Here is a 22619-nt window from a genome sequence, read left to right on the forward strand (position 1 = left end):
TGCGGGCTGGGGAGGGCCCTGAAGCAGAAGCAGGCCTGGCCACAGCCTTAGCTGTGGGGCTTGCCAGCTGGGCAACTCCTGATCCTCTAGGGGACTCAGGAGGGAGATTTCTGCTGGAATACTTTTGGCCCTTAGTGTGTTACAGATCAAAGGGCAGTATCAGAGGGTGCAGGGGACTAGAATCTGCTGGAGGAGGCGTAGAGAAGCACTCAGGCCCCCATACCAAGCCTTTTGTGACTTATTTGGTGTTTTCTGGGTTGAGAGAAGGCCAAGGGAAACTTGTTCAGTTACATCCTTTTCATTTTCCCATAAAAGAAAACATGCAGACGAGAGAGGAGGGAGGAGAGAGAGAGAGAGAGAGAGAGAGAGAGAGAGAGAGAGAGAGAGAGAGAGGACAGTGTTTCTAGAATGGAGAGGAGTTTGGGTTTGGACAAGGCACTAAGGTCAGTGTGTTCCTTAGTTTTGGGCTTCAAGAGGGATGATCTTTCTCCTTCTCCTTCTGAAGAGTGTGAAGCCACCCAGGGATGACCCCTTGCCCAATGCCCCTGAGAGTGACCAGAGCAAAGAGTGAGCAGGGGTCCCCATGGTGGTATACAAGGGACCCCAAGTGTGGCTGGGTTCTTGGTGAGGTGCCCTGGTCCCCAATGGGGGTGCTGACCTCTTGGTAGGGGTATGGCTCAGGCTAAAGCAGCAGGCTAAGTAGTGTCAGTGGGCACCCCCTTCCATATCAGGGCTGGTGCTGCATCTGGGGCCCCCTCACTCATCAGAGCTGCCTGGGAGGATCCCACTCCAGCCTTGGCCAGGAGCTTGTGGGCTGGGTGTGCAGTGTGGGCACTGGAGGCCTCTGTGTCTTGCCTAGCACACCTGCCTTCACCAGCACTTCCTCATCCCATCCACTGGGCCTGCACACTCACCCGGAGCTCTGCCTGCTCTGCCTACAGGCCTTGCCCCCTCGGGATGGGTCTGAGAAGTTTGGCCACCCATGGATGATGGCTGCAACGGTGATTCTACCAGCTCACATTCCAGGACAACCCGCCATGTGCTGGGCATACACATAGGCTCCGAGATTCCATCTAATCCTCACTACAGCCTCACCTATGAAGGGTGTGCTTGTATTATACCCATTTACAGATGAGAAACTGAGGCTCAGAGAGGGAGATGAGCTGCTTGGGTCTCAGTGGGTAAATGGAGAGCTGGCCCCAAAGTGTGTGCCTACTTCCGTCCTGCCATTGTTTCTCCAGAAGCTGCCGTCAGGGAGACCATGGACACCCCTCAACCCCACTGAGTCCAGGGGAGGGAAGTTGAGGTGGCACTGCTAGGGCAGGGTTCCCCTGAAGTCTTCATTCCGCCACCAACTAGCTTCTGGCTTTATATCTCCCAACTTCATCAGCTTCCACTTTCATAAAACAGGATGAGACATTCACCTCCCAGAGTGCCCCAGTTACCTTCATAACAACCACTTGCACGGTTCAGCCTTTTGCAGTTTCAAAGGGCTTTTGCAAGTGTCATCTCTTGTCAGTCTTCCCAGTATCCCTGCAAGGTGGGGCAGGAGGGATTTTCATCACTCTCATTTTATAGATGGGGAAACTGAGGCCAAGGGAAGTTCAGAGACAGCCTGCATTTAGGAGCATCCTCGGAATAACCCCATGGCTGCAGGATTAGTTCATCACTGTCACTGTGCCCACTTTCTGGGTGACTCAGAGGGGAGAAGTGGCTTCCCCGAACCTCGCCCAGCACTGTCTGTCCAAGGGCAAGTGCAGAGCTGTCCCCATGGCCTCCCATGGCAAAGGATCAGTTGCCCACCCTGGGCTTTAAAGTGAAAGATCCCCTGTGTCTCTATTGTAAAATTCTTGCTGCTGGATTAAAAAACACAAGAGAAAAAAGCTTTTTAGAGTAAGCAGGAATGAATGACAACAATTATTTTTATTTTCTAAAATAATTTTACTGACTGGGCTCAGGGGCACCAGGGGACTCCACTTCAATAGTTGGTTTTAGAAGGCTCAAAGGGGCCTTTATTTGCATTGCATATTATCAGATGCAATAGCCAGTGTGTGCACTCATTAAGCGCAGCTAGCAATTTCCTCTTTTATTTCCATAGTGAACACGTGGTCAGAAAAATAATCACCAGTGCATATGCTGGAGGAAGGGAAGGATGTTCTGGGAGTGCTGAGGCACAGATGGCCTGGTTTCTCAGAAGCGAGGGACTTATTTGGGGCTCTCCTGGCCAAATTGGTGTTCGCCTGGCCCTGAACTACGGTGGAACAGCCAGCTTTGGCCCCATGTGGGATCTGGAGATGGGCTGTATTTCAGGAGAGCTAGGAATGGGGTCCAAGATGGGGCCCTCAGGTGGGGTCTCAGAGGCCCTTCTCTGTGTCTGGAATCAGATGCAGCTTTTCCAAATGTGTCTATTCTCTCTGTGCGTCACAAGGGGCATGGGTGTGAAGTGCATGGATTGGGAGGATTCCTGGTTAGCTGACCTGATGCATAAGTTCTGGGGAGACAGACCACTAGCTGGGAGACTTGGTAAGTACCACTTCTCTTCCCTGTGCCTCTGTTTTCTCCTCTGTGAAATGGGCCGATGTCAACTAAGGTGATGTTTATGAAAGACACTGGAAAGCACTGTGTGAATGTTGGGAGTTAGTAATGATGTATTATTATTGTTGCCCAGGCTGGAGTGCAGAGGCATGATCTTGGTTCACTGCAACCTTGAACTCCTGGGCTCAAGCGATCCTCCTACTTCAGTTTCCTGAGTTGCTGGGAATATAGATGTGTGCCACTATGACCAGTTAATTACATTTTTTTTTTTTTTTTTTGGTAGAGATGTGGTCTAACTATGATGTCTAGGCTGGTCTCAAACTCCTGACCTTAAGCGATTCTCTTGCTTCGGCCTCCCAAAGTGTTAGGATTACAGGCGTGAGCCACTGTGCCCAGCCCATGATGTATAATTGTTTTTTCTTTTTTGAGACAGAGTCTCACTTGGTCTCCCAGGCTGGAGTGCAGTGACGTGATCTCGGCTCACTCTAAGCTCCGCTTCCTGAGTGCAAGCAATTCTCCTGTCTCATCCTCCTGGGCAGCTGGGATTACAGGTGCCCACCACCATGACCAGCTAATTTTTTTTTTTTTTTTGTATTTTTAGTAGAGACAGAGTTTCACCATGTTGCCCAGGCTGGTCTCCAACTCCTGACCTCAAGCAATCCACCCAGATTGGCCTCCCAAACTGCTGGGATTACAGGCGTGAGTCATTGCGCCCGGCCTCATGATGCATAATTAAATGTGATTATAACTATGATTACAGGTCATGTATTACATAGTGACACACTAGTAAATGTAAAAGAAAAATAACTAAATAATAATGGCAATCATAACGCTTCCAAGATGAATGGACCACACCCATCTTTTAGTTGGGGGGTTGGGGGAGCAGGGGCAAAGGGAAAAATTATCACCCTAATTTTTTTTTCCATATCCAAGTCATTGCGATTTGGCTCAGAGGAAGGAGGGGAAAGAACACTGAATTCCCTCTCAGTCGGCAAGGTTCCTTGAGCCTCTCACTTGTAATGTGCTCTCACCTGGAGTCTGGAAAGCCTGTTAAAACGCAGATTTCCTTCAGTTGGTCTGGGGTGGGGCCTAAGATTCTGCATTTCTAAGGAGCTCCCAGGTGATGCGCAGGCTTTGGGTCCTGTGATCACATTTTGAATGGCAGTGGCTTAGAGCATTATTTCCCAGAGTATGTTATGGGTCAAATCAGCCTAGGAAACTCTGTGTGACTCTGGAACTTTCCCCCACACACCAGCATATTCAAGGCTCTGAGCAGTCCTGTAACCAGGACTAATTCTGTAACCAGGAAGAGACCAATTCAATCCAGTGGTTCTTAAACATCTTTGACGGCAGAATCCTTTCCTTGGGGTGAAGACCTCTTAACATCGTTGTGAAACTTACAAGACACACTCCATTGGGAAATCCTGGATCAGGAGGAGAAGCACACACTTTAGAGCCAGCCAGGTCTGGGTTTTGGGTTCAAATCCCAGCTCTGCTACTTTCTAGCTCTACGACCTTAGGCTAGTGTCTTGGTCTCCTTGAGCCTCAGTCTCCTCATCTTTAAAGTGGGGACAATAAAACCTGTATCATGGGGGTGTCAGGAGGATTAAATGAGATGGTGAACATGCAATGCTTTCAACAGTGCTTGGTATACAGTAGGTGGTAGAGAAATGAACGTTTCCTGCAGTTTCTCTTGGTATATTTGGGGTTTTCCGCTGCAGTTTGGAAGTGAAACTGCCCTTTTTATCTGGGACTAGCCAGCCTGGATGGGGTCTGTATGTTCACAAAGCTCAGCAGGCTCACTGCCGGGGGAAGTGGGTGCCCCTCCAGGTTCCTTCTCTCTCAGCCATGGGTTTGCCCACATGGGTTCTCCTTGTTACCCTCAGCCACCCCTCCCTGAGGCATGACACCTCCCACTCCCCAAGCTGTCCTCCTTCCTCCTCCTGTGCCTGAAATAGACCCACATCAGAATTAGTCCTTCCTGGCAAGGCACTGCTCAGAGAAGTGCCTTACTCAGCCCCAACACCTACTAGGTACTTCTATCTTTGGTCATTTTGAATGCAGGTGGCTTGGGCAGAGGTCTAGGGCAGGGGATGGGAGGCTGCGGGGAAGAAGTCTCCATATTATGCAGGAGTGGTGAGGAGTGAATGATATGATATAATGGATGAGGAACCCATAGCCCAGTGCCCGGTATGCAGAGACGGTGGGAGAAAGATTTTCCCCTGCCCTCGGCTCCTCTGGGGCAATGTTTTCATGATGGAGCCCTAATGGCTCTCAGCAGTTCAGGAGTAGCCTGGGGGACTATTATGTTACCTAATTTGAGGGTGGGGGTGGTATCTGAGTAAACAGAAGCCTTGTCTATTGCTCTGGAACCAGGAGGGGATAGAAATCCGAAATCTTCTGAAGGCTTTGGGGCGAGTGAATGGAATTCCTTCCTGCCTGTGTGTCAGGAGGTTAAGATGCAGACCCCAGTACACAGTGGCAACCCCTCTCCCCCACCCTCCACCCCAAGACCCAGGACAAATGCTCCAGCACAGGCAACAGCAAGAAACACCAGTCCACATCCGAGGGACAGAACCAGGCCCGAGCCCAAGCGAACCCCCTGCCCATTGGCTCCATGAAAGAGAAGAGGAAGAACTGTTTACTGGTGGCTCAGCCATGCTACGGGACGGGGTCAAGGAGCTGAATCCTGGCCTGGGTCCCCTTGCCTCGAGGAAATTTTAGAGTCGAGGAGTAGAGCCTTTGCTGGGGACCCAGATGCCAGCTTCAGCCCAAGCCCTGATCCCAGGCCTTCTTCCCAAAGCCAGGGCCAGGAATACGCTTAGGAGAGGGCCACGCCAGGTGGGATGCTGCTTCTTGGGAGCCAATCCGAAGCCAAAGTCTTGTGTCTTGTCTGGGCTCCATGGGGGTCAACGGCCCGGCAGGAGCCAGCACCTTTTTGGCAGCTGCAAGGCTGACAAGGTGCAGAGCTGACTCCCCGGCTGTGGCTCCTGTCTTAAGCGCCTGCCCCATGTGAGAGGGTGACTGTCCCAGCGGCCCATGCACATCCGAGATCTGTGCAGTCCAGAACAAGGAAAGAAAGCCCAGAGTTGGGGTGGGGGTGAGAGACGCCCATCCAACCACGACCAGGAGCTCGCCGTGGGAGACATACCATTGACTAGGCTGGCATTCGCACTATCTGCAGCATTTGAAGCTGCCGCACCGTCTGTTGCTGCAGGGGGGTGGGAGGGATGGAAAATGCAGTGTCACAATGGAGAAAAGCAACAACAACAAAGACATGAACCAACTTGCAGGGAGATAACATGACTCTATTCTTAAAAAAAAAAATTCTCCGTTGGAAACCAAGAAACTCAAATTTGGGGTGGGGGTGAAATGTTCCATAGAGATGCCGCAGAGGTCAAGGGGAGAAACTCAGACATGGAGGGGCTTTCAAATAAAGCATGGTGGATGACCAGGGCAGTTAGGTGGGACGGTGCTGGTCTGTGCTGAGGTCTGGACCCTGCTGGTCCAACCAGTCAAGAGAGTCCCCTGGCAGAGAGGGCTTCATGAAATGAGGGGATTTGGCTGCCCACTGGGGGCCAGGAGTGGAAAAATATTCACCAGGCAGTGCAGCGTGGGCATGGACCACTCAGAATGAGTATTCTCCATGACCACCATCTCCATGCATCAGGGTGTTCTGGCAGAACATTTGCTAATGGTGATGACTTTGACTTAATTGGATTCATGCCCTTGATTCAGGCCACTGCCTCTTTCCTTAACCGGCACTCCAGACTGCTTTGGGAACTCTCATGTGAGATGCCCCCCAAATTTAAAAGGTGACATCAAGCATATTGCATTTTGTATATGGGACAGAAAAGGCACTAGTGAATTTTTCTTAATTTAGAAATTAAAAGTGATATGAGATGGCTAAATTCACACCTTTTGCTCTTTCTTGGGGGTGGGGAATAGTGTTCTATGGGCAGGAAGAGGTCCCCCTGGGTGAAGCACACAGTTGCGTGAGGGCATGGGCTCCCCGGGGGTGCTGGTGGGGAGAGCAGGGCCTGGGGAGGGGGGCCCTGTGATGATGAGCAAGCTTTGCATGCTGGTATGCAGGGCTAAGAGTGATGTAGAGATGGTGGTGGTATCACTTGGCATTGGCTGGTAGGGTGAGGAACTGTAAAGGCAAGAGGGTGGAGTGGGGTGTTGGCTTGTCCCACAGGGCTGGCATCACACGAGGGCACAGAGGAGGGGTCTGGGGGGTGGAGCCACCCACAGGCATGTGGCCTACTCCAGCTGTGTGCTGGTGGTCTAGGGGCAGGGCCCAATGATCAAAGCCTGCTGCTATTTCTAAAAGCCCATCTACCCTGAGGGTGTCTTACTGTACCTGGTAGCTGAAGGCCATCCCCCTTCTTCACACCTGTGTGATGATTTTTGAGACATATTAATGAAGGAGAAGCACACAGCCTCATCTGCCCATACGTGCGCACACACACACAGAAACACACACATGTGCATACACACATGGCCATACACCTAGGGTCATCCTGAAATGGGGACATGTGGTGGGCTCTAAGCAATGTTCCTAGTGGAGGTGATGGGATGGGAGGGCAGAGGGGGCCCAGCTGAGGCCATGCTGCTCATGGTGGCCTGAGATGCTGGGCTGCTCCCCCAGGCTTCCTCTGCCACGTTCCCTCCACATTCCACCATCTTCTTTCCACATGAGGCTATTTTTCTGACATCTCCATCTCATTGGAGTGCAGGTGAATGCTCAGCGAAGGACCCTGAACTGTGCTTCTGGGGCAGTTGAGGCTTGTCTTCCTACTGGCATTTAAAAACCACAGATCTGGCCCACAGAAGAGTATGGGGGCACCTTCCCCTCACCCAAACCTCAGTGAGGTGAAGACAATGGGTACAGGCTGCTGCATCCTGCCTACCTGCTCAGATCTGCCTAACTGCTGTCATTGTGGAATAGGGCTCAGCCATCCTGACTACAGATTCAAACCCAGTATGTGCACACTCTCCTTATGTCCTCTGGGACTCTTGGTCAGGACTCTTTCCTCAGTTTCAGCCTCAGCACCCCTTTACTTTCTCCAGCCTTCTAATTTCTCAGAACACAGCTCAGCTCCATTGTTCGTGCTGGAGGGGCCACCATCATCTTAGGGGACCCCCTAGAAAATGGGTTTTGCCTTCAGGAACAAGTAATCTTCAGTCTTGACCTAAGCTCTGTGCCTGATTGGCACAGAGAGCTGGAGGGAGCAGGGCTGCCCCTAAAATGCAGGGGGTGGGGGCATCTGTCCTCTTATCTCCCTTCTGGGATTCTAGAAGTTCTGAATGTCACAGATCCTCCTCTAGAGCTTAAGGAAGGAGACAAAAGACTGAAAATGTGAAAGGGGGGCTATCTTTGAGATTAAGTGTGGTGACAGGTAAGGAGTCAGCTGTGCTGGGACTAGAAGCCTGGGCCTTTGGATTTGGGCCTGGCCTGACGAGACTTGAGCTTTTTGTGTGAGCATCTCTCCCTCTGTTCTGAGAGACAGTTTTAGCCTGGGTGGTCAGCCTGCTGCATTTAGGAGACCCCAGTGAGTAAGGAATCTTATTTTCAAGGAAGAGGAAGAACTAGAACTCAGATAAGATGGCAACACTGGAGAGCAAACTCATAATGGTTGATTTGGAGTCATGCATCTGGCTGCCTTTCCCAGAATCTCCTCTGCCCATGTCTTGGATGAATCTATGCTGGGTGGATTTTCAGTTCTGTTCAGTGGAGTTGACAATATTGGAAGGAATATGCTTGGGTGGGGATTTCTACTCAATACTGGAGTAATGATGGGACCAATTGATGCTGGCTGTTTCTACCACTTGAGGCTGGAGACTCAACAACATGGTCAGCATCCTTGGCCTGGCCCAGAGGGGAAGGAGGGGCCTCCATGACATGATTGGACAAGACAGAGACTGGGACAAGACCTGGAGATGGAACAGACAGAGCCTACCTGGCCCATGCAGGCCTTAAGGATGCAGGAGGTGGTGGCTGTCAGCACAGGGTGTGGACATAGAAGGCACTCAATAACTATTTTGTTGAGTGAACAAATAAACAAACAAAAAAAAAATGTGGCCTTAAGAGCTCCTCTCCTGGTCTGCAAAGGAATTAGGCTTACCTTTTTTGTCTTTCTTCTCTTCCTCTTCACCACCTGCCCCCAGCAGGGTAAAGATGATGCCAGTCTGAGAGTTCACACCCACAGCAGTCACCAACATCCGTCCTGAGCCCTCCATCACGTGGGTCCCTGGGAAAGGAGACAAAAGCCAAGTTACTATTGCACAGTTGAAGCCCTCTCCCCAAAGGAGTGAAAAAATGTGGTCTCAGTCAGCTCCTGGCTCTTTGCCTGCTGAGGTCATGAGGTATCACCTATGGTTAAGATTCACACTGTGTGTGTGGTGGGCCCTTTCAAGATGCTTTCACCTCAGGACACTGCTGGGGTGGAAACACTGCTATCTATCAGTTCTCAGGTACCCCAAACATCTCCAGGCCCACCACCTACTACCTGCCCTGGAGGGTCACTTCCTCCTTCTGTCTCCTTCTCCCCACTCCTCTCCCACCCTTACAGACGTAGACATCAAACTCCAGGAGTGTTATCAGTGTCCGTGATGCCACTACACACATTACAAAAATCACAGATTTTTTTCATATCACTTTACAGCTATTGCAGCATTGTTGTTGCTCATCTCTATTTTATAAATAAAGTGGTTATGTGACTGCTTGCCAGATCTTGTTATTCAGTGTTCTAATAAAGTACACTCATTACTATACCACACATTTTTTTCTACTTTATGCCAATATAATTGGTTTCCTTTGTGATCTCAGTGGGATCTTCCGGGACCCCACGCATTTCATTTTACGCATTTCAAGGCTTTATTTGGAGTAGGAGTGGCACACGATGACACCAGACTACTCCAGGGGTCTATGCTGCAAGAAAGGTTAAGAACCTCTTTCCTAGAACTTTAGATTTCTCAAACTGGGTTCCAAGGGCCCTGAAATTCTTTCCAGGGGCTGGAAGGGTGGCTATTCGGGGGTGAAGGAGGCCTTTGGTCAGGGTGGCTCTACTTCTATTTGTTTTATCATTGGGGCTTCAGTGTCAGCTTTTGTTTCATGAAAGAGTCTCGTTGCTGCTTGCAAGCAGCCTCTCCACTATGCAGGCTCAGAGAGCAACTTGTCCAACAGCAAGCAAGGGCTTCAGAGGGAGGATAAGCTGCACAGGGGGAAGAAATGTGGTCTATACACTCAATGGAGTATTATTCAGCCTTAAAGAGAAAGAAACTTGAACAGGCTACAACATGGATGAATCTTGAGGACACTGCAGTAAGTGAGCCAGCCACAAAAGAACTATAAGTACCATATGATTCCACCTGCATGAGGTCCCCAGAGTCATCAACTTCAGAGACAGAAAGTAGAATGGTGGGTGCCAGGGGCTGGGGAAGGGAAATGAAAGTTAGTGTTTAATGGGTGCAGAGCTTCAGTTTGGGAAGATGAAAAGACTTCTGTGGATGGATGGCGGTGACGGTTGCACAACAACGTGAATGTACTTAATGCCATTGAACTGTACACTTAAAAGTGGTTAAAATGGTAAATTCTAAGTTATGTGTATTTTACTATTAATATAATTTTAAAAATTGGAAAAAAAGCCCACTGAAGCCATGGCCTCACTGGGGAAGCAAAGATGACCCCAGGAGGACAGCTGGGACCCAGTCTGGGAAGTGAACGGCAGCTATGCCCACCCAGTTCTAGCAGTGAGAGAATGCGGCACTGCTGATCCTTTGTCCTTTGACTGGTGCTGGAAGAATCTGGATCCTGGAAGGTTGGCTCTCCAGGCACACATTTTTTTTCCCGTTTTTATTTTTTGCTACTCTGGGTAGAAAGCTGTATACCATGCGGGACACACTACCTTCTCAGATGGGGGAGTAAGAATTCCACCCTGGCCTGGCTGGACAGTGTCACAGAGGCCTTGACAGGCACGACAGTGACTCTCTGACATGCCATGCCTTGCTTCTTGAACTCACTTCTGCTTTTTTTTTTTTTGAGACGGAGTCTCGCTCTGTCGCCCAGGCTGGAGTGCAGTGGCACGATCTCTGCTCACTGCAAGCTCTGCACCCCGGGTTCACGCCATTCTCCTACCTCAGCCTCCCGTGTAGCTGGGACTACGGGCGCCTGCCACCACGCCGGGCTTATCTTTTTTTGTATTTTTAGTAGAGACGGGGCTTCACTGTGTTCGCCAGGATGGTCTCGATCTCCTGATCTCGTGATCCACCCGTCTCAGCCTCCCAAAGTGCTGGGATTACAGGCGTGAGCCACCACGCCTGGTCCACTTCTGCTTTTTCGAGTTCTCCTTTCTGTCGCCTTGAGACTGGGTGCCACTTCTTCCTGTTTTCAGCATAACTTATCTCTCGCTGTGTTTTGGTTTGCTTCAGATTTGAAATCTATGTCAGGAAACTCATTAGGATTGTATCTAAAATAAGGGTTGAGGGGTTCTGAGTCAGGACCTAAAGAGCTTTCCTTAAGCAAGGAATCTGTTTCACTTTTTAAGTGGCATCATCCACCTTGTCCCTTTCCTTGTAGGATCTGAGTGATATCCCAATGTTGTGTGTGTGCGCGCCTGTGTGTGTGTGCATGCTTTTTTGTGTGTGTGTGTGTGTGTGTGTGTGCGGGCAACAATCTAGCCTCTTGGTCTGTAGGATCTCAGGATCTCAAAGGGCTTTACAGAGAGACAGACTCTCCAGTGATTCCTTTCAGGCAGGTAAATGTCAGCCTTTCCATGAATAGATGCAGAAACCAAGTCACCAAGGCTCACAGAGGGGGCGTGCAGAACCCAGATTCTCAGAGGGCAAGCTCTTTGGCTATTCCCAGGACAGAAAGACAGTGCTTTTATTTTTTCCTCTTGGCAGGGCACAGTGGGGACCACAGAATGAGCTCAGACATTAGCTCCAGGCTGAGCAGCCCAGGCCTGGTGACTTCTCATCACAGGCAGACTCTGGAGCACCCCACCCTGCTCTGTCACCCTGCTGAGGCCCAATAACAGGGCCTTGTTTATTATAATAACTTGCTGACAAGATGCCTCCATGGGCACCGGCTTGGCTTGTTAGGGTGCCAGGAGGAGAGGTTGTTATGTATCAGCATTAGACAGATAAGAAACTGGGGTCTCATGGTAGGTATCACCGGAGACTCTTCAAAGGAGAGGAAGGAACACTACATTGCATTCACAGGGCACAGAAAGCAGTAACAGCCACCCAAGCTGACCTCCTGTATAAGTAGAACACCTACTGTGTGCAGGGCACGTACTGCCTTCCATGCTCAATGATCTCATCTAGTCCTTAAACTGGAGGAAACTGAGGCTCGGAGTGGAGGAGTGGCCTGCCGAGTCACTCTGCTGGTGAGGGACAGAGCCTGGACTTGAACTCTCTGCTGTCCCTGAGCCTGTTGTCTTTGTTACCTTCCACTTCGCCTCCAGGGGACAAGGCCCTCACATTCTGGTCTGAGACACATCAGTAGAAAGGTTCGTTGGATATGAAGGCATTGGTTCTCCGGCTTAGGTGGCAACCAAGAGGCTGCTCCCCACCTCCCAAGCCAAGACAGGATGGAAAAAGATGCAGGGGGCCAATTTCCACCCAAGATAATCAGACCCCCAAATCACCTTCTAATCTAATCGCTCCCATCGCAGCAGGGAGCTGGCAGCTCTACACCCACATCCGGAGGCAGGGAGGTGGGAGGAGGATGCCAGAGAGGGGCTTAGGCATAGAGCGCTCCCCGCCCAGCCCTGGAGATGCGCCAGGGTGTCCTCCAGAGCCCAGCAACAGCCAGGGCAGGGGAGACGGGGCATCCACAATTTCCCAGTCCTCCCTCCGTCTGTTCTCCGGTATCCCCAAGCCTCTGCTCTTACCTGTGTCTCCCCAGTTCCATTCCCCTCTTTGAGGGTTTGGAAGCCTCCCTGAGGTCCAAACCACTTAGTCAGCGCCCCCTGGATGAGACCTCAGCCTTCTTGGGCCCTGGACACTGAGTCCTGTCTCGTGGCCTCTGCCCTTGGAGCGTGCACAGCTCACTGGGCCTTGGTGTCTACCCCCCTGGCCTTCGCTCACAGTGACCACCTGAATGCCCTTCCTTCACCTCTTGTTCAAAACCTCCTCCACAGGATGAATGCCCTTCGCCTTGGGTGGCCCTCCTGACTCCCACTAGGGGACTTCATCTGTCTCCTCTGAATCACCTGCAGTCTTCTCCGGGGGTGCTTCCAGGCCTGGCTCCTTCACATGACCATGAGCCCCCTGAAGGCACGGTCTGAGTGGGAGTATCCTCTGGGCCTCCCCCGCACAGCCTGGTTTGGAGCTGCAACTCCAGCACATTTTTTTGTACTATTTTGAACTTTCCAGGGTGGGTATGTACTACATATACAATTGGGAATACTGACACCCCTAATAAATCATCTTTATGTTTTGCAAAGGGTCACATTCATCCCAGCTGTTCCCCCTCCTCCCACACCTCGCTGGGCTGTGCCCTCTCCTCTCCCAGGCCCTCCTGCCAGAGGAAGACTCCAAAGGACTGGGGCATTTCCTAGGCTGTCCCCTCCAGCTCCACAAGTCCCCTGCAGAGGACAATGCTTAACACCATGGCAGAAGCAATTAATAGTAGAGCCACAGACATCCAAGTCAAAGGGCAGTGGGCTAAACCTCTAAAAGGATGACCACAGGGTCTTTGGGTAGGGGGCAGAGGTGGGAGCCTCTTGGGGATGGAGGCCCTGATAGGGCCTAGTGGGACCTCACTGACCACAGTCCGTTGGGCAGCACACTGTAGCCCCCACCTCCTCTAACTGCCCACGGAGCCCTTCAGAAGACAAGCACGGGGAGGGGTGGAGAGAGAGCCCTAGACCCGGAAGAGGGCACCTGGGACCAGGTGTCTAATTCTGATTGCTATGTGACCTTGGGGATAGCCCCTCTCCTCTCTGGACCTCAGTTTTGTCATCTGCAGAGTGGGGAGGGAGCTGGCTTAGGTCACCACATCTCAGCGATAGTGTCTCAACACTCCGTCCCAGGATGAACAGCCCAGGGCATGTCCTGGGTGGGGTAGACAGCTACATCTCGGGAAGAAGAGGGTGTGGAGAGGCCGGCAGAGGCCTGTGTGGACAGAATGACCAGATGGCACCCCCTTCTGGTGGACAGCTCCACAGTCCTTCACTTGATGGACAGACATGGTGGGGTGTCAACTCCATGCCAGACTCTTGGGCCTGTGGGAGGGCCCCCTGTGGTCCCTGCCCTCCAGGAGCTCACAGTCTAGCTGGGGTCAAGGAGAGCAGATAGGCACACAGATCTACAGCAATGCAAGACAAAATCAACCAAAAGATGTGGCGGGCCGGAGGGGACACAGCCAGGCAAAAGTGGGAGGTGTCCCAGTATGATGGCGGTGGGCGGCCGGGCCAAAGCTCAGCGCCCACTAAGAGAGAAGGTGCCTGAGCAGAGAGTGACAGAGCGGAGTCTTTGCTTGGTGTTCAATAGGGAGTCACTGAGAGTATTTTTGGGTGGAGGCGGAGGAAGGAAGAGAATATCTTCTGAGCATTCATGATGTGTCAAGTTCCATCTGAGCCACTTTTCGCTCAGCTGCCATAGTCTGTGAAGTGGTCAGCCTCACCCCATTTCACAGATAGGGCAGCAGCTCAGGGAGTCACCTCTGTATTCAGCCCAGGAAGGCAGAGCTGGGATGGAAGCTGGTCTGTGGCTCCAATCTTGTGCTCTTTCCACCTTGGGGACGAAGTTGGTGGGAGAGCTGCCTGGAGCAGCCCTGAGGAGCGAGAGCGGGGTCGGAGAGCGGTGGGGAGCTACCAGCCATCCCATGGGTAGGAGGAAAAGGGAGCCCAGGCTTAGGGAACACTGTGGTTTCCGTGGATGGGACTGTCTGTCCCATCCTGCCCAAGCTTCTGTCCCTGTCCTAGTCCTGTGGAGGGGATGTTCCTTGGTCTCTGACCTGGCAGCAGAGAATGGCCAGGACCTTCCCAGCTGCAGGCTCAAAGCCCATCCTGGCCTTGGGCCTGTCCTGAACAGCAGGACCAGCCCTGAGCTGGTCCAGATGGTGGCAGTCTTGGAGCCAAAGCCTTCTGTGGTGGCTCGTGGGATATGCTGAGCTGTAGGTAGCAGAACTGGGAAGCCTCCTTTTGCAAAATGGGGTTTCTGAGCCCAGAAAGGGTGAATGACTGAAGTTAGAGAGGATGTAGGACAGTAGGCACTGGACCTAGGGTTCCTTGATCTCCTGGGTGTGACCTTCCGGGCCTCTTTCTGGACAGGGAGAGGGGAGAGGTCATCTCCTCTAAAAGGGTTCCTTCAGTGGGGAGAGGCTGTGAAGAAGGGATAGAGGCCATTTCTGGGGGATACTATCTGCCTCCAGGCACAAGCACCAAACAAAGCCAATATGATTCCCAGCCCAGACACAGTTCTTCCATTATTATTGTTATTAATGCAGTTAATAACACACGCTCACAGAGCACGAGGCAGTAGGCAAAGTGTCCTCCTCACAACAGCCCTGTGAGGTAGGTTTTGGCGCAAGTTCAATCCCCAGCCCCTCTGCCCACCACTTTCTGGCTCAGAGAGCTTGAGTGATGGCCCAGGGTCACACAGCTGTGAGTGGTGGAGCCGGGACTTGAACCCGTGCTCTATCCACTACACCCCGCTGCCTCTCATGGAGAAGAGGCAGGGTAGTGTAATGGAGAGAGTGCGGGCCGAGTAGCATACTGGGCCTTCTGCAGTCACGGTGTCGTCCTAGGCTCCCTGGAGGCGGTGGCAGTGTTGGTAGGTCCGGCTCTCCCATGCCTGGCCTTCTGTTTGGTGGGGTGGGCAGCAGGCACTGGGATGTGGGCAGAGGGTTTACCGATGTCCTGCATGACCTCATGCTGTTAGTGCTCTGGCTGGCAGGGGTAAGGGGGGAGGGTATGTCGGGGTCTTGCAGGGGTTGAGCCATTGGGCCTGCTGGAGCCAGGCCTTGCTGTTTTTTGAAGACAGCCCCGCCATCCTGGCCCCCTGGCTCTAGCCCCTTTCACTGCCACATTGATGGCGTCTAGTCTAGTACTGCATTTCCCAGTGGAAGTTACTACAAGATGCTTCAAAAAGGCCACCCTAGTGGGAAATAAAGTCCATTCAGTCTTTGGAGGCAGGCTTCTGCATAGGGGCTACAGGAAGAGCCCAGAACTGGGGTCTGGCTCCCGCCCTGCCCCTGACCTCTGTGGGGCCTTACACTTCTGATCTGGGCCTCAGTTTCCCCAGCTGCAAATTGGGATAGGACCAGGGTCCTCTAGGGATCATCGAATCCCCTGAAATGCTGCAAGATCAGGCGTTTGGGCATCTGGGATCACTGCTTTAGTGGAACTCTCATGGAAGTTCATGACCTGGGAGGGTTTAAAAAACACTGGCTTTCCAGGAAGACAATGAAAAGATGAGGCGCTGCTCCATGTGAAAGGAGACCAAAGAGGCAGGATATCCAAGTGGCACATAGAGCCCCACAAGGATCCTGGCCTGGAGAATGCTGCAGGCACAACTGGCAGAATGTGAATATGGATGGCACAGCAGGTAACAGTACTGCATCAATGTCAAGTTTTCTGAATTGATGGCTTGTTGTGGTTATGCATGAGAATACCCTTGCTCTTGGGAGATACACCTGCAGTGTCTAGTGGGAGAAGGCCATCACATCTGCATGATGAGGGGGAGAGTGAGATTTGTCAGACAGCAAAGAGGGCAAAAGGTTAGCAACAGCCAAATCAGAGTGAAGGGCATGCCCGTATTCTTTGTACCATCCTTGCAACTTTTCTGAAAGTTTGAAATTATCTTAAAACACAAAGCTAAAAAATAGGCCTAGGTCAGAATTTGCACTCTAGGTCCCACCCATATGTGGCTTGACCCATAGGGACTTTAAAAAATGGGAATTTCTTGCTAATACTTAAACATCGAGAGCTTGTACAGGGAAATCTGGATTTCTGGCTCCTCTTGCAGAGCGAGCACTGAGGTCAGATTGGGCTGGCACTTCTGCAGGCAGCAACGGGAAGCAGCTGCGGTCTGGGTTTGGCACCTGTGCTCTCCCTACCTGGCCCTGGCCCTGCAGACATACGAGTTTGCAATTTCTGAACATTTTTACTCTGTGCCATCTGAAGATACACCAGACACAGGCTTGTGTCTGCCTGTCTGTCCTTGGCAGACAGTAAGTAAGGTAGGGGGAAACCTGCCTAGTTTTGGTGATTTCCTAGGTGCCCTGAGTGTTGAGGTCATTTGAGTCTTTCTGAAGGCTGGTCTGCCCTCATTTGTCAGATGGGGAAACTGAGGTTCTGAGGGGCAGAGGCCACAGTGGGAGCAGTTGGAGGGCTGGAATCTGGGTGTTCTGCCTCCAAATGCCACGTTCCTTCTACACCATACAGCACCTCACACCTGCAGGGTTTGTTTGCAAAGGACAGCCACATGTGTGCATGCCTGGGGTCCCCACAACAGCCCTGTGGGGTAGGCAGTGGGGGCCCCACCAGCTCCACCATTGCACTGACAGAGACACAGAGGCTCAGACAGGTGAAGGGACGTGTCCAGCGTCACGGGCCAAGCATGATTGGACCAACTGACCAGAACTGAGTGCTTTCTGCCCTCTTCTAAGCTGAACCAGTGCATGAGATGACACTATGGCTTTCTCAACCACCATAAGGACCCCACAAGTGTCCCCAGCCTGGTCCCTCTGTGTTGTTCGTCAAGGATCACCAGACTGGAAGGCCCAGCAAGGCCTCCCCGCCCATGTAAAGGGCCCATGGTGGCTGGTTGTGCACAAAAATGAGCATTCATATGGCTGTTATGCAGGGAGTTCACAACACCGGGGAAGAAACTAATCAAGGAACACCCCCTGGGGGAGGCAGGCTACTGCAGGCTGAAGGCAGGGAGGAGTTAGATGATGGAGAGGAAGTGGGTAGCCCAGAGAGGTGGGAAAGGGGAGATATTTGAGATGAAGGATGAGAGGGGGAAATGGATATTTCTGGAGGTTCCAGATTTCAACACAACCTCATGAGCTGGGGCCATAATCAGAAGGGGGAGAAGCTCGTTGGAAGTCCCTGGCTAAGAAGGAGTAGAGTTGGGATTGGAACTCAGTCTGTTTCACCCCCAAGTCCAGGCCCCACCCAAGGAATGGGGAAGGGGACCAACTCATCTTGAGCCTCCCTGTGCAGCACTGTGCTAGTGGATCCACTTACATCATATCATGAACGACATTCTTATCATCCTCCCAGGGAAATGAGCTCAAAGAAGTAAAGCCATGTGCCCGAGGCCACACAGCAAGTTCGCTTGAGAGCTCAGGTCCTGTTCAGCTCAGCCTGACGCTCTGCTCTACCACTCTGCACAGCTTCACCCCACTCACTCTGGAGGACAGAGCCTAAGGTCTGCAGGGCCCAGGGGTGAGCTGGGCACAACCTTCTGAGAGCTTCCAGCTTAGAGCTCCTGGTTGCCCAGACCTGTGTGGGCAAGAGGATTGATGCCGAAACACATCCTGGTAGTGTTGTGTTTGTGGCCAAGGACAAGTGCATGTGGCCAAGGACAGCAGAGCCTATAAAAGTGCGACCAGTGAGATCTGATTGGGTGGTGGGATGGTCTATGAATTTTGTTCTTCATTTTATTTGAGATGGTTTGTGCAGTGCAAAACTCAGTCACCATGATGGGGCTGTGTCTGTTTGGGCCAAGCATGAAGTGGAGGGTCACAGGCTAAAGGTGGGTCCCAGGTGCTCAGGGGGTGACTGCCACAGGGCAATGGTGGTCAGGGAAGCCTTCATGGAGGAGGTGGGGCTTGAGCAGATGGGAAAAAGTTAAGTGGGCAAAGAGGAAGAAACAAGACTAGGAAGACAGGACAGCCTCAGCAGAGGCAGATTGAAGGGAGCAAGACAAGGTGGATCAGCAGTAGAGGCAGAGTGGGAGACAGGGCATGGTGAACGTACTCTCAGGGTTGGGAGGGGCGCTGAATGCAGTACCCACTCAGTGGGTCACTCTCCAACATCCCCACCCGCAGCCTGTCTACATCCTGCTCATAGACAGTCAGTGACGGGGAACTCACTATCTTACAGGCAGCCTCTTTTGTCCTATAATGGTCCCCACTGTTACAGAATTCTCTTTCCAATTATACTGCTTTCTATGGAGCCAGCTATGCCCCTTTCTCAGTTTCTCCCTACGAGTTTGAGCTGAGCCACACTCCCTTGCCCTGCTGACTCTCACGCAATTGGATTTCGGATGCCAGGGCTTCAGGCTCGCCATGGAGCTTCACTTTCTTCCATCTGGTTCATCCTGCATCCTGTGATCATCTTTCTGGATCCTGACAGTTGCTTTCTTTTTGCCACCCTCCTGCACTTGTGGGCTCTGAGAGACTGATGGGAACACTTCGCACACTGCAACAGGACAGAGCTCCAGGGAAGGTCACTAGAAACCATCCACCAGATTACTAGCAACCCAAGAACCAGCAAGAACCCACCGAGATCTCCAGGTTCCCACATGCCCCTCTCCTTCCTGTCCACAAGGACATCCTGGAGACGTTGGCTGACATCTTCTGATACCCAGAGGCCCCAGGCCTATTCCATCTACCCAGGCTTCCAGCCAGATTCAGACCAAAGCCGCTGGTTCAACTTGGGCTCACAGGGCCTGTAGTGGCTATTTGCAGCCACTCCTTTCTCATCTCAGTGCTCACAGGCCACCATTCCAAAATGACTGGGAATCCTGCCAAGACCAATGCTGACCCCAGCAGCCCAGGCTTCACGGGACTCACTGGGATCCCTGCTGAGACCTGGAATGCCTTCTGTCTGTCCTCAGTCCCCTTGTCCTTCCCCACTAAGGGGTGAGCTCTCTTCCGAGTCTCCAAGGACCTGCAGGCCTCAGCTCTCCCGTAGGATCTCTTGGTCTCCTGGGACTTCTGGTCTCCCTGGAGACATCCCGGCCTCTCCAAGTTTTGAGGCTTGTTGACAGAGTTGGCATACACAGTCAACTGAAATATCATCCTGAAATCTCCTGCTCCCATCCTCTGCCTTCAGCACTGTCTTATTTTTGGCACCTGTGTTCCCTCTGGGCCCTCTTGCCCCTGCTCCTAGACGCAGCCACCCTATGACTCACTCCAGGCTGGATGGTTGGCTTCCCACCCATCTCTGCCCATTGTGTCTTTTCTAGGGTCTCTCTGCTCCTGTGCCCTCCTCTTTGGCTGGTTTGTGATGCTGTCAGGCCAGTGATTCTGAACATTCTCTCTCCAGCCTCCTGCCAGCATCCTCCCCTCTTCCCTCTTCTCCAAACTGTCTGAAGTTTCCATCCTCTCAGGCCCATGCCTGCCCCGGGCTTCCACACATCCAGAGGACTTACCTGGCCACTGCCCCCAAGGATGCTCTGTCTGTCAACCACTTCATCCCAGAGGGCAGGACCAGGGCCACAGGGCCGTAACAATTTATTGAACTCTCATGTGGGCCTATGTTCTAAGAGGTCATTTGGGGCATTCTATGGTTTCTCAGTGAGACACTGGGGGCTTTGCACTTGCTGTCTGTCTGCTTGGAATACTTTTCTTCTCATTGTTCTGATTTTAGGTCAAATGCAACCTTTTCAGACAGGCCTTCCTTGACCAACTCAGATTCCTGTGCCTTCCCTGCAGGTCTCTATATCTCACTATGATGGTGGAACATCTTCATCTGACTTACCATTATCTGAAGTTACCTTGCATATTTGCTGGCTTGTTCCTTTACTGGTTCTCTCCTTTACTAAATTCTAAGCTCCAGGACAGCAGGGACCTTGTTTGTTCCCTTAACTAGTGGCACACAGTATGTGCTTAACAATTGTTGGTTAAATAAATGCTGGATAAATAAATGCCCCCACCTCTACTCTTACTCCTACCATCCTGTCCTGTAGACCTGCTTGTATTTCCAGGACATTCCACACTCTTTCAGACCTCTGTGCCTTTGTACGTGGTTCCCTCTGCTAGGAGGGCCGTTTCTCTACGATTGGACTTGGAAAGCTCCTATTCATCCTTTAAAACCCAGCTCAACACTACCTCCTCCAGGGAGCTCTGCTTCTTCCTTGGCTTTCTCACAACACCTTCCTCACACGTCTACTGTAGGATTAGCTGTTGGTAGGCCTGAATCCCCAAGGCCATTTAGGCTGGGGGCTCCCATAGGCAGGGGCTGGGCCTGAATCACTGGTGAATTGGGGGTGGAGATAGTACCAGCACTTGGCCTGAACACCCAGAGTAACTTTGCAGAGGGTGTTTGCTGAGCACTGCTGGCCAATAAGGCCTTTTGGGTGTCCCTGTGAAAAGGGGTCTCACCTGGCTAGTGTGTCACCCCTGCAGGGTTTCCCCACCTCTTCTCTGCCCCTGAGTGAGCTTGTAAAAATGTAAACATGATCAGCTCACTGCTTAAAACCGTTCCAGAGAATCCTCATCACAATTTCCAAACTGCTGACCATGGCCCATGAGGCCTGACCTCTGGCCTCTCCACTCTATTTCACTGCAGCCTCCAGCCGGTCCTGTCTCTGGGCTTTTGCCCCTGCTGTTTCCTCTGCCTGGTGTGCTCTTCCTCGGATAGTCACAAGGCCAGCTCCTCCTCATCACCCACACTCAGTACACCTTGTGCCCTATTTGTTTTCTTCACACACTTCTCTGCTCAGGAATTTTCACATCTCCTCCCTGCTCCTCGCTCCGCCACAAGCTCCTCAGGGCTAAGCCTTTCCTGCCTCACTCACTGCTGCAGCCCCAGTGCCGGGCCCAGTGCCTGGCACACAGCCATGGCCAGAACGCTTATCACCTGACTGATTCTGTCTCATCTCTGATGAGAGTGGGTTTCAGTGTTCAGCTTTTTAGTAAACCAAGTCACTAGAAGGCCAATGCCATGAGGGAAGGGATGCTTTGTCTATTTTATTCACTGCAGTCTCCCCAGGGCTCGGGTTGCTGAGTGCACAGTAGGCTCAATGTGTGTTTGTGAGGGAAAAGGAAGGGAGTTCTCACTTGGGGCTGAGCTGGCTGGAGATACCAGAGCCAAGGATCAAAGTCTCTGAGTCCCTTCAGCCTCATGAAGGGGACACATAGGCATCCCCTGTGCATGGCGACGGGAATGGGCCCAACATCAGGCTGAAGCTCACCTGACAGCAGCATGGGGTCCTTGTCCACGGACTTGCGCACCTGGTCAGACTCTCCGGTTAGGGAGCTTTCATCAATCTTGAGGTCATTGCCCTGGATGAAGAGGCCGTCAGCAGGAAGGAGGTCACCTGGCAAGAAGAAGGGCAGGGGAGTCAGCAGGCTCTCAGGTGGCTAGAAGGCTGGAACATTCCCTTAAAGGTGCGATTACCAGGGAAGGTTTGCCATCAGGGATAGAATGCCTAGAGCTCACAGGGTGTAGGAACCAAGATGATGCCCACAGACGGCCCATGTATAGCTCAAGACTGGAGCTAAGATGCACAGAACAAGGCCTGGAGGGCTGAGGTTGGGGACCTGCAACCCTCGCTCAAGCAGGCATGTACTTTATGAAGTGCTTCTCTTGACCTCACCTGACCTTGGAGTGCAGGTCTCCCAACAATTCATTCTTCTTTAGTCTCAGTTATGGTTTGGGGAAATCTTTTGGAAGGAACCAGTCTGTCTTGGCTGGGTAGAGAAGGCCCCAACAAAGTCACATTGTCAAGGGGAAATCAAGTCCTTTATGGCAGAGTGAGGAGGGGCACTCCAATCTCTACCCTTCTGCCTCAACTTACCTAGGACATATCTGGCTCAAACTCCCTTTGGTGCCAGCCTGCCCATTTTCTCCATGGCAGTAGCACAAGTCCAGAATATTCAGTTATCCACTTATAGGCTAACATCTCCTCTAGCCCAACAAGCATCCATTAGCAGCCAAATCAGGGATGGGAAACAGATTTCATCTAATAAACCCATTCTGAGCATTAGTGGTTGTTGGAACGCTGTGCTGAGAAGGCTTCTGCGGCTGTATGCAGGCTCTGAGCTGTGACTGATTAGTAATGTCTGCTATGGGTGGAAGTCTGGAGAGTGGTGGCACATGTGCCATGTACTTGTCATTTCTGATTTAAATGGATTCTGGGATTGTACCCCCTCCAGGACGTACCCTTCTACC

The 22619-nt window shown here is 51.9% G+C and overlaps 1 protein-coding gene across 16 annotated transcripts in view; it reads right to left on the minus strand.

Annotated features, from left to right (window-relative positions):
- The window catches only part of LOC105477698 (ATPase plasma membrane Ca2+ transporting 2), a 380543-nt gene that overhangs the window by 55134 nt on the left and 302790 nt on the right, over positions 1-22619 (minus strand). For 8 of the 16 annotated variants that reach the window (XM_011734341.3, XM_011734340.3, XM_071092214.1 and 5 more), the window contains 4 exons: positions 21640-21765; positions 8664-8789; positions 6899-6931; positions 5687-5746 (listed from right to left, as the gene is read on the minus strand). In XM_011734341.3, the coding sequence (XP_011732643.1) occupies positions 5687-5746; positions 6899-6931; positions 8664-8789; positions 21640-21765 (345 nt within the window). The remainder of the gene's footprint in view (positions 1-5686; positions 5747-6898; positions 6932-8663; positions 8790-21639; positions 21766-22619) is intronic. The other 8 variants (XM_071092215.1, XM_024791515.2, XM_011734349.3 and 5 more) reach the window with 2 other exon arrangements.

Source organism: Macaca nemestrina, chromosome 2, assembly GCF_043159975.1.
Source record: "Macaca nemestrina isolate mMacNem1 chromosome 2, mMacNem.hap1, whole genome shotgun sequence".
In the NCBI taxonomy this organism is placed as follows: Eukaryota; Metazoa; Chordata; class Mammalia; order Primates; family Cercopithecidae; genus Macaca; species Macaca nemestrina.